At 44.8% G+C, this 14,767-nt stretch overlaps 1 protein-coding gene across 2 annotated transcripts in view; it reads right to left on the reverse strand.

Annotated features, from left to right (window-relative positions):
- The window catches only part of REPS2 (RALBP1 associated Eps domain containing 2), a 233,833-nt gene that overhangs the window by 20,497 nt on the left and 198,569 nt on the right, over nucleotides 1-14,767 (reverse strand). For both annotated transcript variants that reach the window (XR_004539739.1, XM_033947429.1), the window contains exon 17: nucleotides 4,501-4,584. Coding sequence is in view for 1 of the 2 variants with exons in the window: in XM_033947429.1 (XP_033803320.1) it covers nucleotides 4,501-4,584 (84 nt within the window). In the remaining variant the exon portion in view is untranslated. The remainder of the gene's footprint in view (nucleotides 1-4,500; nucleotides 4,585-14,767) is intronic.

A 14,767-nucleotide genomic window follows, 5' to 3' on the forward strand; every position in this document is an offset into this window, starting at 1 on the left:
CCTAAAACACTTATGATTTTAAAGCGTTTGAGCCTTGTGCAGATGAAGACGGAGCTTAGGCATTGGTGGAATGAGGCATTATGACATCACAATCTGAGCTCTAGAATGTTGCTACTTAGGATTTTAAAGTGTTTTAGGCTTGTGCAGATGAGGGCGGAGCTTAGCCATTGGTGGAATGAGGCATTATGACATCACAATCTGAGCTCTAGAATGTTGCTACTTAGGATTTTAAAGTGTTTTAGGCTTGTGCAGATGAGGGCGGAGCTTAGCCATTGGTGGAATGAGGCATTATGACATCACAGTCTGAGCTCTAGAATGTTGCTACATAGGATTTTAAAGCGTTTGAGGCTTGTGCAGATGAGGGCGGAGCTTAGGCATTGGTGGAATAAGGCATTATGACATCACAATCTGAGCTCTAGAATGTTGCTACTTAGGATTTTAAAGTGTTTTAGGCTTATGCAGATGAGGGCGGAGCTTAGCCATTGGTGGAATGAGGCATTGTGACATCACAGTCTGAGCTCTAGAATGTTGCTACATAGGATTTTAAAGCGTTTGAGGCTTGTGCAGATGAGGACAGAGCTTGCAGGAATGGGGCAGGGACAGGAATAGAACTCACGGGAAAAGGACAGGAAAATGAGTTCCTGCAAGGAAGGGGAAAAATTTGGTTATTTCTTTTCCCATCCCTGTACTATGAGGCCTCTGACCTCTTGGTTCATGGCAACACTTTAGCTGCTCCAAGGTAAGAATTCTCTTTCCCATAGAGTTGAGCTATTACGCTACAGCTCAGCTACTTTAAAAAACCTTAACGTTGGATTTCTTAATACCCACCCCCTGCGTGGGAAACAGTTCTTATTAAAGACCTTATTTGGGCCTAGAGCTTAGAAAGGCTTTGCCTTGTTGAAAACTGGCTCACTGATGTAGATCTGGCCTATCTGGTTCAGGCTTTTCTCACCTTTCCGTTTATCATCAGGATTGGAGGGATAGAGGCAACTGTCATGTTTTTTTCATCTAGGCTTGGACTTTAATCCCTACCTAAGCCTTCATTTATTCCTATTGAATCCATGTCTTTAAGATTAACTACATCACCACTGATAGATCTTCTGTTACTCTGTCGCCCGTTCTCCCCCACCGTTTATGTCTGAACCTTTTCCATCTTACTGTTCTTAATGACTTTAAGAACATAAGCAATACCTCCACTGGGCCAGACCCGAGGTCCATCGTGCCCAGCAGTCCGCTCACGCGGCGGCCCAACAGGTCCAGGACCTGCGCAGTAGCCCCCTATCTATACCCCTCTATCCCTTTTTCCAGCAGGAAATTGTCCAATCCTTTCTTAAACCCCGGTACCGTTCTCTGCCCTATTACGTCCTCTGGAAGCGCATTCCAGGTATCCACCACCCGCTGAGTAAAGAAAAACTTCCTAGCATTTGTTTTGAATCTGTCCCCTTCCAATTTTTCCGAATGCCCTCTTGTTCTTTTATGTTTTGAAAGTTTGAAGAATCTGTCCCTCTCTACTCTCTCTATGCCCTTCATGATCTTGTAGGTCTCTATCATGTCTCCTCTGAGTCTCCGCTTTTCCAGGGAGAAGAGCCCCAATCTCTCCAATCTTTCTGTGTATGAAAGGTTTTCCATGCCCTTAATCATTCGTGTCGCTCTCCTCTGGACCCTCTCAAGTATTGCCATATCCTTCTTAAGGTACAGTGACCAATACTGAACACAGTACTCCAGGTGCGGGCGCACCATTGCCCGATACAACGGCAGGATGACTTCTCTCGTTCTGGTCGTGATACCCTTCTTAATAATACCCAACATTCTGTTTGCCTTCTTCGCGGCTGCTGCGCATTGTGCCGTTGACTTCATTGTTGTATCCACCAGTACACCCAAATCTCTTTCAAGGTTACTTCTCTCTAATACTAATCCCCCCATTTGGTAGCTGAACATCATATACATTTGGACGATTCTTCTTGTGCTGACTTTTGGCATTTTATCTCCGACTGGCTTTTCTCTCACTGCTTTACATTTCCAAAGCGTCCTGCAGATTACACTCTTGATGTCATGTTTTATCACGAAGTTAATCGTTTTCATCTAGATTCCTTTTTCACATTTAATTCCGTCTTGGTTTTAGCCATTATTTTCTTACCTTCCAACGTACAAACCCAGGTATCTTGAAATACTCCTCACAGAAGCAATATCTAATCAGAGATTTCAATAATTTCATTACTGAATCTTTCAAAGAACAATTTTGAATCATCCGTAGAGTCTTTTATTAATATGACTCTAAAAGAGAAAAGAATTGTGAGAAGCACTCTGTGGGAGTGCAGAGGAGGGCGACTAAGCTGATAAAAGGTATGGAAAATTTTCCATACGCTGACAGGTTAAAAATGCTGGGGCTGTTCTCCCTGGAGAAGAGGAGACTTAGAGGGGACATGATAGAAACCTTCAAAATCCTTAAGGGCATAGAGAGAGTAAATAAGGACAGATTCTTCAAACTGAGGGGAGCCACAAGCACTAGGGGTCACTCAGAGAAATTGAAAGGGGACAGGTTTAGAACAAATGCTAGAAAGTTCTTTTTTACGCAGAGGGTGGTGGACACATGGAACGCGCTTCCGGAGGAAGTGATAGGCCAGAACTCTGTACAGGGGTTCAAGAAGGGTTTGGATAGGTTCCTGGAGGATAAAGGGATAGAGGGGTACAGATAGAACTTGAGGTAGGTTATAAAAGTGGTCAGAAACCACTTCACAGGTCGCAGACCTGATGGGCCGCCGCGGGAGCGGACCGCTGGGCGAGATGGACCTCGGTCTGACCCAGTGGAGGCAACTTCTTATGTTCTTATGTTCTTACATGCACCTACAATACTTTGGCACTTCTAAAACACCAGCTCCCCCATGCACCTATGAATCTAGAACCATAAGAACTTACCCGCTGTTTTAAAAAGGTCGTCTTTGAGCTAAGTAAAGGGGAATGAGACATGTATACTGCTTTTTCTGAGTGGGTTACTATACTAGAGAAAACCAAAAAAACTCTGTGGAGTGACGATGTTCCCAAATGGACTTTATTTGAAAGTATCAACGTTCCAAAGGTACACTGAAATCATCCACATAAAATAATTCCATCCACATAAAAGTGAATCATCCACATAAGAGCCTTAAAGGATCAAATGCAAGCAGTGTCTCATTTCCGGATCACCACACAATCGTTTCCCACGTACTCACCTTTATAGGACCCTCAATGACCCCTGAAGAAGACTTTTTGTCGAAACGCGGACCATGTTGGGTCCTGTATCCCTAGCGGACTAGGTCCTTTAAGGCTCTTATGTGGATGATTCACTTTTATGTGGATGGAATTATTTTATGTGGATGATTTTAGTGTACCTTTGGATCTTTGATACTTTCAAATAAAGTCCATTTGGGAACATCGTCACTCGACAGAGTTTGTTTGGTTTTCTCTGGATTTTCTTCTTTGTGGATATTTTGGGGTCAATTCCTTTTGTTTTTTTTGGGTTACTATACTAAACTAAAGCTTAGCTTTGTATACCGAGTCATCATTCTGAAAAGGCTCGACTCGGTTTACAGCAATTAAATACACAGGGAATGATTTAATTTCAAAAGAACTAATTTTCAAAATGTTTGACCAATAGAGTCATTTTTAAAGATTTACGGAAAAATTGAAATGAACTGGAACTCCTTAAAAAAAAGGGGGAGATTATTCCAGAGTTGAGAGAGTTTAAAGACCAAAAGATTGACTGAAATTCTTGACTCCTTTAATCCCTTTTTTAGAAGGAAGGGAGAGTTTAAATTGTTGGATACCTCTTGCAAAGGAGAATCGGTAAACGTTCCAAAATAAAGGAATAAGAGGATTAAAGATATCATGTAGAATTTTAAAAGAAATACAAGTGCAGGTACTTATCTTGTGCTTGGAGCAATGGAGAGTTAAGTGACTTGCCCAGAATCATCAAGAGCTGCAGTGCGAATCAAACTCACAACCTCAGGGTGTTGAGTCAGATGCTCTAACCACTGGGCCACTCCTTCACAATTACGTGTCTCAAATCCATAGGGTTGACAGATTTCCTTAAAAAAAAAAAAAGGACACCTGGCCCTGCCCTGTTCTACTCTCAGCCCCGCTCCATTCACTTCCAGCCCTGCCCTGTTCCACCCCAGCCCCACCCCCACACAAACCTCCAGTCTCCATCCCCAAGCTTGGAGGGCCTCTGAGCGTGTGCAGATGTCGACACGATGATGTCACATGCATAACATAACATACACAACATCTATAATAATAAAATGCTAAGCGCGCATGCGCACTCTTACCCCGTGTCCCCTGAGTCCTGATCTGTCGGGCTGTGGCGGTTAGAGTGCGCATGCGTGCGTCTAAGGACCGGCCAGTCCTATATTTTGGGTTGGGACAACATTCGAGACAATTTGAAAAAATCTTTTGCTAAAAGTTAGGCCTGATCTTACCGCTCCCTGACCACATAGTGTGGATTTCAAACAGACCTCGTCTTACCTTTCTGGACGGGCTCTTCTCTTCCGTCTGCGTTGGCATTTTCTTCAACAGTGGATGGAGTTCCCTCTCAGATGTTTGCTCAGCCTGGAATGACAAATCGGTCTTTGTTTCATTGAACAAACATTGGACACAGAGTCAAAGTTACTTTAATGAGAGTTCTGTGGATGATGATACACTTTGATCTTTATTTTTAAGTTTAATTAAATGACGGATGTGCTATTTAAAATTACTATAGAAAATCTCTGATCAAAGTCATTTGGTTGTTGAGGAGCATTCAACTGGCAGCAGTGAACTTTTTCCAGCCCCCATCATTAGGGGGCTCACCCAGTTTCACCCATTTTCAACCCATTACGCCCACACCCCGCCCCCTAGCCCCACTCCCTCAGCCTACCTGTCTCGGTCGGGAGAGCATCCGCGCAGCATGGATGCCCCTTCCGAGGCAATTTGCTTTTCAAAACCCAAAGTGCCGGGTTTTGAAAAGCCGTCCGGATGCTCGGACATGCCCTCTAAAAAGAGGACGTGTCCGGACAAATCCGGACATCTGCTAACCCTACCCATCATCTTTCCGCCCTGCTATTCCATGTGGGTCATGGTCGGGTACTGGCATTAAACATTCAGGCTTGTGCTGCCACCTATCTCCTATGTGATTAACACCCTCTGCTACGAAACTGCGATAGCAGTTTTTAGCGCGGTGAGCCGCGCTGAATGGCCCGCGATGCTCCCGACGCAGTTTAATAGAAGAGGGGGGGGGGGTAAGTGTTACATTCAGCACTTAGGGAGCCTTTTACAAAGCTGTGATACACTTCTCCCTCCTTATTCGCGGGGGTTAGGGGCAGAGCCGGCCCACGAATAGGGAAAAATGGCAAATAACTTTTGGCCGGCTCTCACCCACCCCCGGACCTTACCTGGGGGTCCAGCGGTGACGCGGGGCAGGAGCGATCTTCCTACACTCCTGCCCCGTGCAGAGCTGTGCTGCTTGGTTCATAATCAAAAGCGCGCGCCGACAAAGGTGCGCCGAGATAACTGAGCGCAAGGCGGAAGCCCGCGCTGAAGAAAAACAGTGTTTTAAGGGACTCCGACCGGGGGGGGATGTTGGTGGGGAACCCCCCCACACTTTACTGAATATGGCGTTGTGGGGTTGTAACCCCCCTCATTATACTGGAAACTTAACTTTTTCCCTGTTTTCAGTATAATAAGGGGGGTTACAACCCCCCAAACCCTCCACAACACCGGCGCAATCTGTATTCAGTAAAGTGGGGGGGTTCCCCACCAACACCCCCCGTCGGAGCCCCTTAAAACACTGGTTTTCTTCGGCGCGGGCTTCCATCGCCTCTCTTTTCTTACTGGCTATTCCTCGGCACCTTGAGGTTATGGGTTTGAATCCCGCACTGCTCCTTGTGACCCTGGGCAAGTCGCTTATTCCCCATTGCCCCAGGTACATTAGATAGACTGTAAGCCCACTGGGATAGACAGGGAAAAATGCTTCATGTTAACTGTTCTGAGCTCCTCTGGGAACAGTATAGAAAATTAAATAATTAATGTGAAAAGTTTCTGTCTCTGGTAACCAGAACTGATACTATGATGTCACAATGCCTCATTCCACCAATAAGAGCCAACCTCATCACTGACGTCACAATGGCTTGATTGTTCTAGACTTAGCTCACGTTTACTACATTTGATTTCTAGAGTGGTGCAGTGGTTAAAGGCCTCAGCCTCTTGAGGTTGTGGGTTCAAAGCCACATTGCTCCTTGTGACCCTTGGCAAGTCACTTAATCCCCCCCCCATTGTCCCAGGTACATTAGATAGAGTGGGAGTCCACTGGGACAGTTAGGGAAATATGCTTGAGTAATGTGTAATCTGCATAGAATTGTACGATATACGGATTATTAAAAAAAAAAAAAAAAAAAAGCTTTATAATTGGAAAGATTTTTCAAAACTGGATTACAATGGCTGGCGGAATTTGGTGTGTTTATATGCTAAATATGAGACAATATTTGCAGTTAAGTGTTGCAAATTGGGCAAATTTGGGAGTCTTTACATAAATATGTTGATTAATGTGTACATTATGATATTATTGCAACGACCCAGGACTAACCCATTGTATTGGTTTTTTTTTTATAGGGTTGTATTGTTCTTTAACATTTTAATAAATTGTTTTATGGAAAAAAAAAATCTTAATTGCCATTTACGGGACCATTTTTCAAGCTTTCTTCGCTCCTTCTTCATGCTATCACAGCAGTGGGGGGGGGGGGAGGGGGGAGAGGGGGGTCTGTTCTATAACAGATTTTGGTGTCATCCACAAAAAAAGGCATACGAAACCTTTCATGCGAACACTAAAACATGTCAACAGTGATATCATGCGGAAACTAGCTTACATTACTGTCAATACAAAAATCTATGCTAATGAGTAATTAACGAAAGTCAACATAGGAAAAGTAGCTCGATACTTCCTACTCCAGCAAAAAAAACCCGACATAGAGGCATTAATGCAAAACCTTTAACCACACCAGTAGTGCCAACAGGTTTGTGTATTCCTGTCTGCGTTAACATGTTTGCTTTACTATTCATGGTAATATGTACTTCATTTGCATCTCATCAACATCATCTGTTATAATGCAAGATAAATACACATTTATGCAAACAGCTGATGTTAACAAAGTTTACTATATCATCCCTTTAATCTTCACAGAATAATTACATTGTAACATAGTAAATGACGGCAGATAAAGACCCGAATGGTCCATCCAGTCTGCCCAACCTGATTCAATTTAAAATTTTTTTTTTTTTTTTTTCTTCTTAGCTATTTCTGGGCGAGAATCCAAAGCTTTACCCGGTACTGTGCTTGGGTTCCAACTGCCGAAATCTCTGTTAAGACTTACTCCAGCCCATCTACACCCTCCCAGCCATTGAAGCCCTCCCCTGCCCATCCTCCTCCAAACGGCCATACACAGACACAGACCGTACAAGTCTGCCCAGTAACTGGCCTAGTTCAATCTTTAATATTATTTTTCTTAGCTATTTCTGGGCCAGAAACCCAGAGCCCTGCTCAGTAGTGTTCTTAGGTTCCATCTCCTGGAGTCTCCATTAAAGCTTACTCCAGTCCATCTCAACCCATCCTCAATTGAATGTCCATATAAGGGACACAGGCCGTGCAAGTCTGCCCAGTACTGGCCTTAGTTCCTTCAATGTATACCCATTATTTTCTGATTACAGATCCTCCATGTCCATCCCACGCTTGTATGAACTCTGTCACCGTTTCCCTCTCCACCACCTCCCTCGAGAGTGCTTCCTACGCATCAACCACCTTCTCCGTAAAGAAGAATTTCCTAACATTGCTCTTGAGTCTACCTACCCCTCAACCTCAAATTATGCCCTCTGGTTTTACTATTTCCCTTTCTCTGGAAAAGATTTTGTTCTATTAATACCTTTCAGGTATTTGAACGTCTGAATCATATCTCCCCTGTCCCTCCTGTCCTCTCTAGAGTATACATATTTGGGGCTTCCAGTCTCTCCTCATACCATTTAACAAGGGCTACTCAGAAAATGTATCAATCCAATAAATCAAACTGGGATTGGTGGGCTGGGGTGAAAACCAGTGGGATTTGAAGAACCTCATCCTGGAAGCCGCATCCTCAAAGTTTGGGTTCAGGAGAGCTAAGCCCTGTTGAAAACGTGAGCAAGGTAAAGCAAATGCCTGGTGGAACTGAAAAGCAAACACAGAAAGGAGCAAGGCCGAACATGAAAAGGAAAAAGGACTCTAAAGAATTGAGGAGGATAAAGAGGTTACATGAAACTTAGCTACACAAGACTAGCCACACTGGGTCAGACCCATGGTCTATCTGGCCTAGGGTTACCAGATTTTCCGTCTGGAAAATCTGGACCCCCCTAGGCCCACCCCCCAGGCCCACCCCATCCCACCCATCCCCGCCTCAATCCCACCCCAGCCCTACCAACAATCCCGCCCCCCATGCTGCCTGTTCTCATTGGGCAGCACATCCGCGCATGCGCGGATATGACGCAAAGACCACACGTTCGCGTGACATCATCGCGGATGCCCTTCTGCCTGAAGGAAAGCTTTTCAAAACCATCCGGACCCACGGACATGTCCTCAAAAGGAGGACAAGTCCGGGGAAGTCCAGACATCCAGTAACCCTAATCTGGCCCAGTGTCTTGCTTCCATCAGTGGCCAATCCAGGTCCCAAGTACCTGGCAGAATCCTATATCTGGAGAATAGTGTGTGTCATTTTGCTACTAATTAGTAAGCCCCCCCACACACACAAACACAAAAATCATCTTTCTTGTACTGGCCAGGGCTCCAGACATGCAGCATTCATATCTCCTGGGCAAGAGAGAACTAACCACTGCATAATGCTGCCATCTAGTGGCCAGGTGCACAGTGCGTGTGTGTCGGGTTCTTGAGTGAACTGCAGCCTCAGGATCTAGGGCAGGAGAAAGGGGGAAGGTAAAGAAATTATGTGTGCCCAGAGCTGCTGTGTTTCAAGTTTCAAATTTCTTAAAATATTTTTTAGACCGCTTATTCTGGTTTCTAAGCGGTTAACAATATAAAATTACATAAAAACAAATAATAAATTACATAGAAACTTATAAAAACGGGATAATGGATAAAAGTCAGAGACATACAATGGGATAGTAGGGATGGACTACAATTAATATAGAAAAGGCGAGACATAAAAGGATAAAACAATCGGTTGGGTAAAATTTAAATTTAGCCCTTAAAAGGGCAATTGTTAGCCAAAAGTGCCTTGGAATAAAAATGTTTTAAATTTAGCTTTAAATTGTTTTATATCAGATTCGTAGCGCAGATGGATCGGCAATGAATTCCACAGAGTAGGAGCAGTAACAGCGAAGTTATTGGAGCGCAACGTGTTAAATCGATTTTAAGGAAGGTATAACTAAGAGATTTTGGGAAGTTGAACGGAGAGATTTTGGAGTGCTATACGGGATTAAAAGTCTATTAATAAAATCAGGTTGATTATTCAGTTTAGTTGTGAGTGTTAAAAGTAAAATTTTGTAGCTAATTCTGTGTTCGACTGGTAACCAATGAGCGTTGATCAAGAGGGGGGGAAGACATGATCATATTTTTTTGCCCCGCTAATGATCTTAATAGCAGTGTTTTTGGACGATCTGTAGTCGTCTAATCTCCTTTTCTGTGATGCCCTTGTGGTGCTGTTTTGTTGATGGAATGCATTTCAGTATGTGTCTATGTCCTAGCGATGCATTCCTGTTGTAAAAGCGGCAACGTTGCTTTTCAGCTCTCACAGGGTCCCAGGATCAGTCTCTCTGGTATGCAGGGTGGAATGTATCTCTCCTTACATTTCCAACCTTCCTGCACTAAATTTATACCTCCAAAAGCTGACGATACAAGACTCCAAAACTACTGTTCCTGGATGCCACAAATCAAAAGAACAAATGTTTTGTGGGTGCTGGGATATCGGATCACAGACGGACAGATGGATGGAGAAGGCATGCTAATAAAGCATCATTTCTTACTAAAAATGGAGGGGAAAAAATCCCGCTACGTTTGCATGAAGACTCAAGACGCTGGAACAGATTGAGCTGCGAGCCCAAAAAAGCAAGAGGAATCTTTCTGGCCTTAACGTATTGCTATAATAGCGTCTGAAATGTTCACAACAGCTGCACGTTAACAGGAGAAGGAGGATTTAGGGTGGAAGAGGCAACGGGTAATCTAGCATTCGTGGTGTGTTGCACATTTCAAAAGCCTCAGTGGTTATAGAGGCAGAAAAGAGGGCGGGTCAACCTTCATACGGCCAAACTGTCCACTGATTCGCTGCGGGTGCAGACGGATCGAGTTATGGAGGGAGCAGTGGTCTGTGGCCTCAATACAGGAAAATGTGAGGGCTTAAATGTGAGAGAAACTTCTCCGGGAAACTGTATGAGGGTTCATGGTGACGATGTCCTAGTAGAGACCTGTTCAGGTTGAGCAACAAGTCCAAGAGTGACTTGATCTAATGAGGGGAGATACGACTGAAGCCTACAAAATCCGGAGTGGAGTGGAACGGGCACAAGTGGATGGATTTTTCACTCCGTCAAAAATAACAAAGACTAGGGGGACACTCGATGAAGTTACGGGGAAATACTTTTAAAACCAAATTGGAGGAAATTTTTTTGCGGGTCAGTGGTTGTGGCCATTCATACTCTGATTCTTATGTGAGCCAAGGATAATGAAGCCATTGTGACATCACTGATGTGATTGGCTCTTAGGCATTGGTGGAATGAGGCATTATGACATCACAATATCTGCTCTGGATACCAGAGACTGTCATTCTTCAGTGTCTATCTCAACCTCAGTCCTTCTACAGCAGCATTCTTCAAAGCAAAGCTTGCGGGTCAGTGGTTGTGGCCATTCATACTCTGATTCTTATGTGAGCCAAGGATAATGAAGCCTTTGTGACATCACTGATGTGATTGGCTCTTAGGCATTGGTGGAATGAGGCATTATGACATCACAATATCTGCTCTGGATACCAGAGACTGTCATTCTTCAGTGTCTATCTCAACCTCAGTCCTTCTACAGCAGCATTCTTCAAAGCAAAGCTTGCGGGTCAGTGGTTGTGGCCATTCATACTCTGATTCTTATGTGAGCCAAGGATAATGAACCCATTGTGACATCACTGATGTGATTGGCTCTTAGGCACTGGTGGAATGAGGCATTATGACATCACAATATCTGCTCTGGAGACCAGAGACTGTCATTCTTCAGTGTCTATCTCAACCTCAGTCCTTCTACACCAGCATTCTTCAAAGCAAAGTTTGTGGGTCAGTGGTTGTGGCCATTCATACTCTGATTCTTCCCTCTCTCCTTAAAGAATAACATGAAGATGGTTTCCCACGGTAATCCGCGGGGACGGGAACGGTGATGAGTTTTGTCACCGTGTCATTCGCTACTTGACACATACGAAGGATCTAATACCAATATACCTAATATTCTGTTTATGGTGTTACATGGCATAGTGTACCTGAACGCAACTCACCCTTGCGCTATTACTGAAAAAAAAAAAAAAAGTTGAGAGCAAAATCCAAATAAATAAATAAAATCCTAAGCTCGTCCCTTGAACTATATCAGAAAATACAAACCAGCCAGATCACTCCTCCTCCCTGTCTCAGTGTCTTTCAAAGCATTTTAACCTGATGCGAAACAAAGTGGATAGAGGCCCCTGTGCGGTATCTGCAGGAAGCAGTGGAGCAGATAACACAGTTTTCATAAAGCATGCTAATCTAATCTTTAGTGTAATAACAGTTCAATTTTGTTTCCTTATCTTTACGGCTTTCTGTCTTTGTCCAAACAGAGAGATATGATGGAGTCCAATATGCCACATTTACAGCTGAACTATTTAGGGGGAAAGATTGATGTTGAAGACGACGTAGAAACACCTTCTGCCTGATTAGGTTCTTTGACCTTCTTTGGAACAAGGCGAACTCCTTTCTCACCCGCCTTCTTCATAGTATGCCAGAAAGGTTCTGCTGAGGCACTCATTTTATTCACAGCCAGAATACCCAAGAATCGTGCGAGTTTCAGCAGGCAGCAATATTTAGGTTTGGTTAGGCTTACCGGACGTCCGGATCTCTCCGGACACATTCTCCTTTTGAGGACATGTCTGGAGGTCCGGACGGCTTTTCAAAACCCGGCACTTTGTCCAGGTTTTGAAAAACTTCCCTACATAATCGCGTCTTATCTTATAACTCCTCGAGTCCTGACTCTATCCAGACTCGCCCAAAGGTATAAATTATCCTTCCCCTCTCTACACGGTATTCGCTATGCAGGCAAACTGGGAAAATCCCTTCTCTTCAGAATCACAGGTCTTTGGAACGACCTTACTACCCCGCTGCGGAACCTGGGCTCCCTCCAATTATTCCGCAAGCAACTGAAAACCTGGCTTTTCACTAAAATGTAATTCTATCCCCCCTTACTCTTCTCTTCTATATATAAGTTCATGTAAACCTTTTTTTTCCTTCTCTTCCTATATTTTAAGTTCTTGTAAACCAGGGGTCTCAAAGTCCCTCCTTGAGGGCCGCAATCCAGTCGGGTTTTCAGGATTTCCCCAATGAATCTGCATGAGATCTATGTGCATGCACTGCTTTCAATGCATATTCATTGGGGAAATCCTGAAAACCCGACTGGATTGCGGCCCTCAAGGAGGGACTTTGAGATCCCTGTCCTACAGCAATAGTTAAGGGTTTAGGTCAGACATGGGCAACTCTGGTCCTCGAGGGCCGGATTCCAGTCGGGTTTTCAGGATTTCCCCAATGAATCTGCATGAGATCTATGTGCATGCACTGCTTTCAATGCATATTCATTGGGGAAATCCTGAAAACCCGACTGGATTGCGGCCCTCAAGGAGGGACTTTGAGATCCCTGTCCTACAGCAATAGTTAAGGGTTTAGGTCAGACATGGGCAACTCCGGTCCTCAAGGACCGGATTCCAGTCGGGTTTTCAGGATTTCCCCAATGAATACGCATGAGATCTATGTGCATGCACTGCTTTCAATACATATTCATTGGGGAAATCCTGAAAACCCGACTGGATTGCGGCCCTCAAGGAGGGACTTTGAGATCCCTGTTGTAAACGGTGCCGAGCTCCACAACATCCGTGGAGATGATGCGGTATATAAACTTAAGGTTTAATTTAGTTTAGGGAGGGGGAGCATCCGTTCATGCGCGGACACAACGCGGTGACATCATCGCGTCATGTCCACAGCTGCATGGATGCCGTCTAGGGTGGGGCTGGGGGGCGGGACAGAGGCGGACCCGGTCGGTCCTGGGGGGCGTGGCCAAGGGTCTGGATTTTCCCAAAGGAAAAACTGGTAATTTCTTGACTAAAACCTCACCTAAAAGTTGGAGTCGCCACGGGTTGAATCTGGAAACAGAAATATATTGAGGGTCTCATTTGTAGTTTTTTTCTCAAAGAGACTTGGGGCTCCTTTTACGAAGCTGCGCTACGGGTTTTACCGCACGCACCGTATTAGCACGCGCTAGCCAAAAATCTACCACCTGCTCAAAATCTACCACCTGCTTTTCCGCGCGTTAAGGCCCTAGCGTGCCTTTGTAAAAGGAGCCCTTGGTTTCAAATCTTTTCTTTTGAATTAAAAATATCAGGGCCAATATTCAATTTGCGTTAACCAGATAGCTCTGGGCTGGTCAAGTGTTTTCAAGTTTTATTAATCCTATGTAATAAAAGCTTACCGGCGCATGCGCTGTTAAAACAGCGTGATCCCTGCCGCTGTGGTGTGTGATCCGTGGCCGTGTTCCATTTTAGAACCCGGCGGCAGGGAACATTCTGGCCACTCCCCTCCTCCCGCCCTCACTCACCAACTGCTGCTGCGAGGAAGCGCAGGCAAGTTCTCTCCCTGCCCGCATCCTCGGCAGGGAACACACCTCCCGCTCTCGCTCACCGCTGCTGCTGATCTTCCTCTTCAGAGCAGCCTGCGATCGTGGCCAGCTTTAGCGAACCTCGCAGGCCGCTCTCCAACCTCTAGCACGTTCCCTCTGACGCACAGGATCGCGTCAGAGGGAACGTGCTACTCAGTTGGAGAGTGGCCTGCGAGGTTCGCTAAAGCCGGCCACCACAATCGCAGGCTGCTTTGAAGAGGAGCAGGTCAGAAGACGCCTGGATGGAGGGAGGGTAAGAAGGGGATCAATACAAGGGGCCGGGGGGGGGAGGGGTGTGCTGGGGGGAGACAGAAGGGGCCATGGAGAGATAGGGAGAGGGAAAGGGGGCTGCTTTGGGGGGAGGTGTGTGCTGGGGGCAGACGGCTTTGCTCGGAGGGGGGGGGAGAAGACAGAAGGACACAGACAGCGGCCAAGGAGAGAGAGATAAAGAAACACAGACAGACATACACATCTATTCTAGCACCCGTTAATGTAACGGGCTTAAAGACTAGTATTTGATATAATTGCCTATCAGAAATTTCTAGGTGAAATACAGAAATAAAAACTATGCAATGTTAAAACCACATAAACATAATTTCAAACTAACCAAACATACTGGAACATGGAGGTGAAGATGGGGAGCTACAACATTCGTTATAGGATAGAAAGACAAACAAGGTAAGAACATCTAGGTAAGGGGAAAAAAATAATTTTTTGTTATTGGTTATGGGTGTTTAGTTGGGGTTTGGCTCAGTTTAGGAAAGGTGTGAAAGCAGTCGATTTATGAGGTTATAAATGTACTTGAGGTGGCTTTTTATTGAATATCTTTTCTAGTTGTATGATCTGCTTTTGTTTTGG

This window comes from Geotrypetes seraphini, chromosome 6 (assembly GCF_902459505.1).
Source record: "Geotrypetes seraphini chromosome 6, aGeoSer1.1, whole genome shotgun sequence".
NCBI lineage: Eukaryota > Metazoa > Chordata > Amphibia > Gymnophiona > Dermophiidae > Geotrypetes > Geotrypetes seraphini.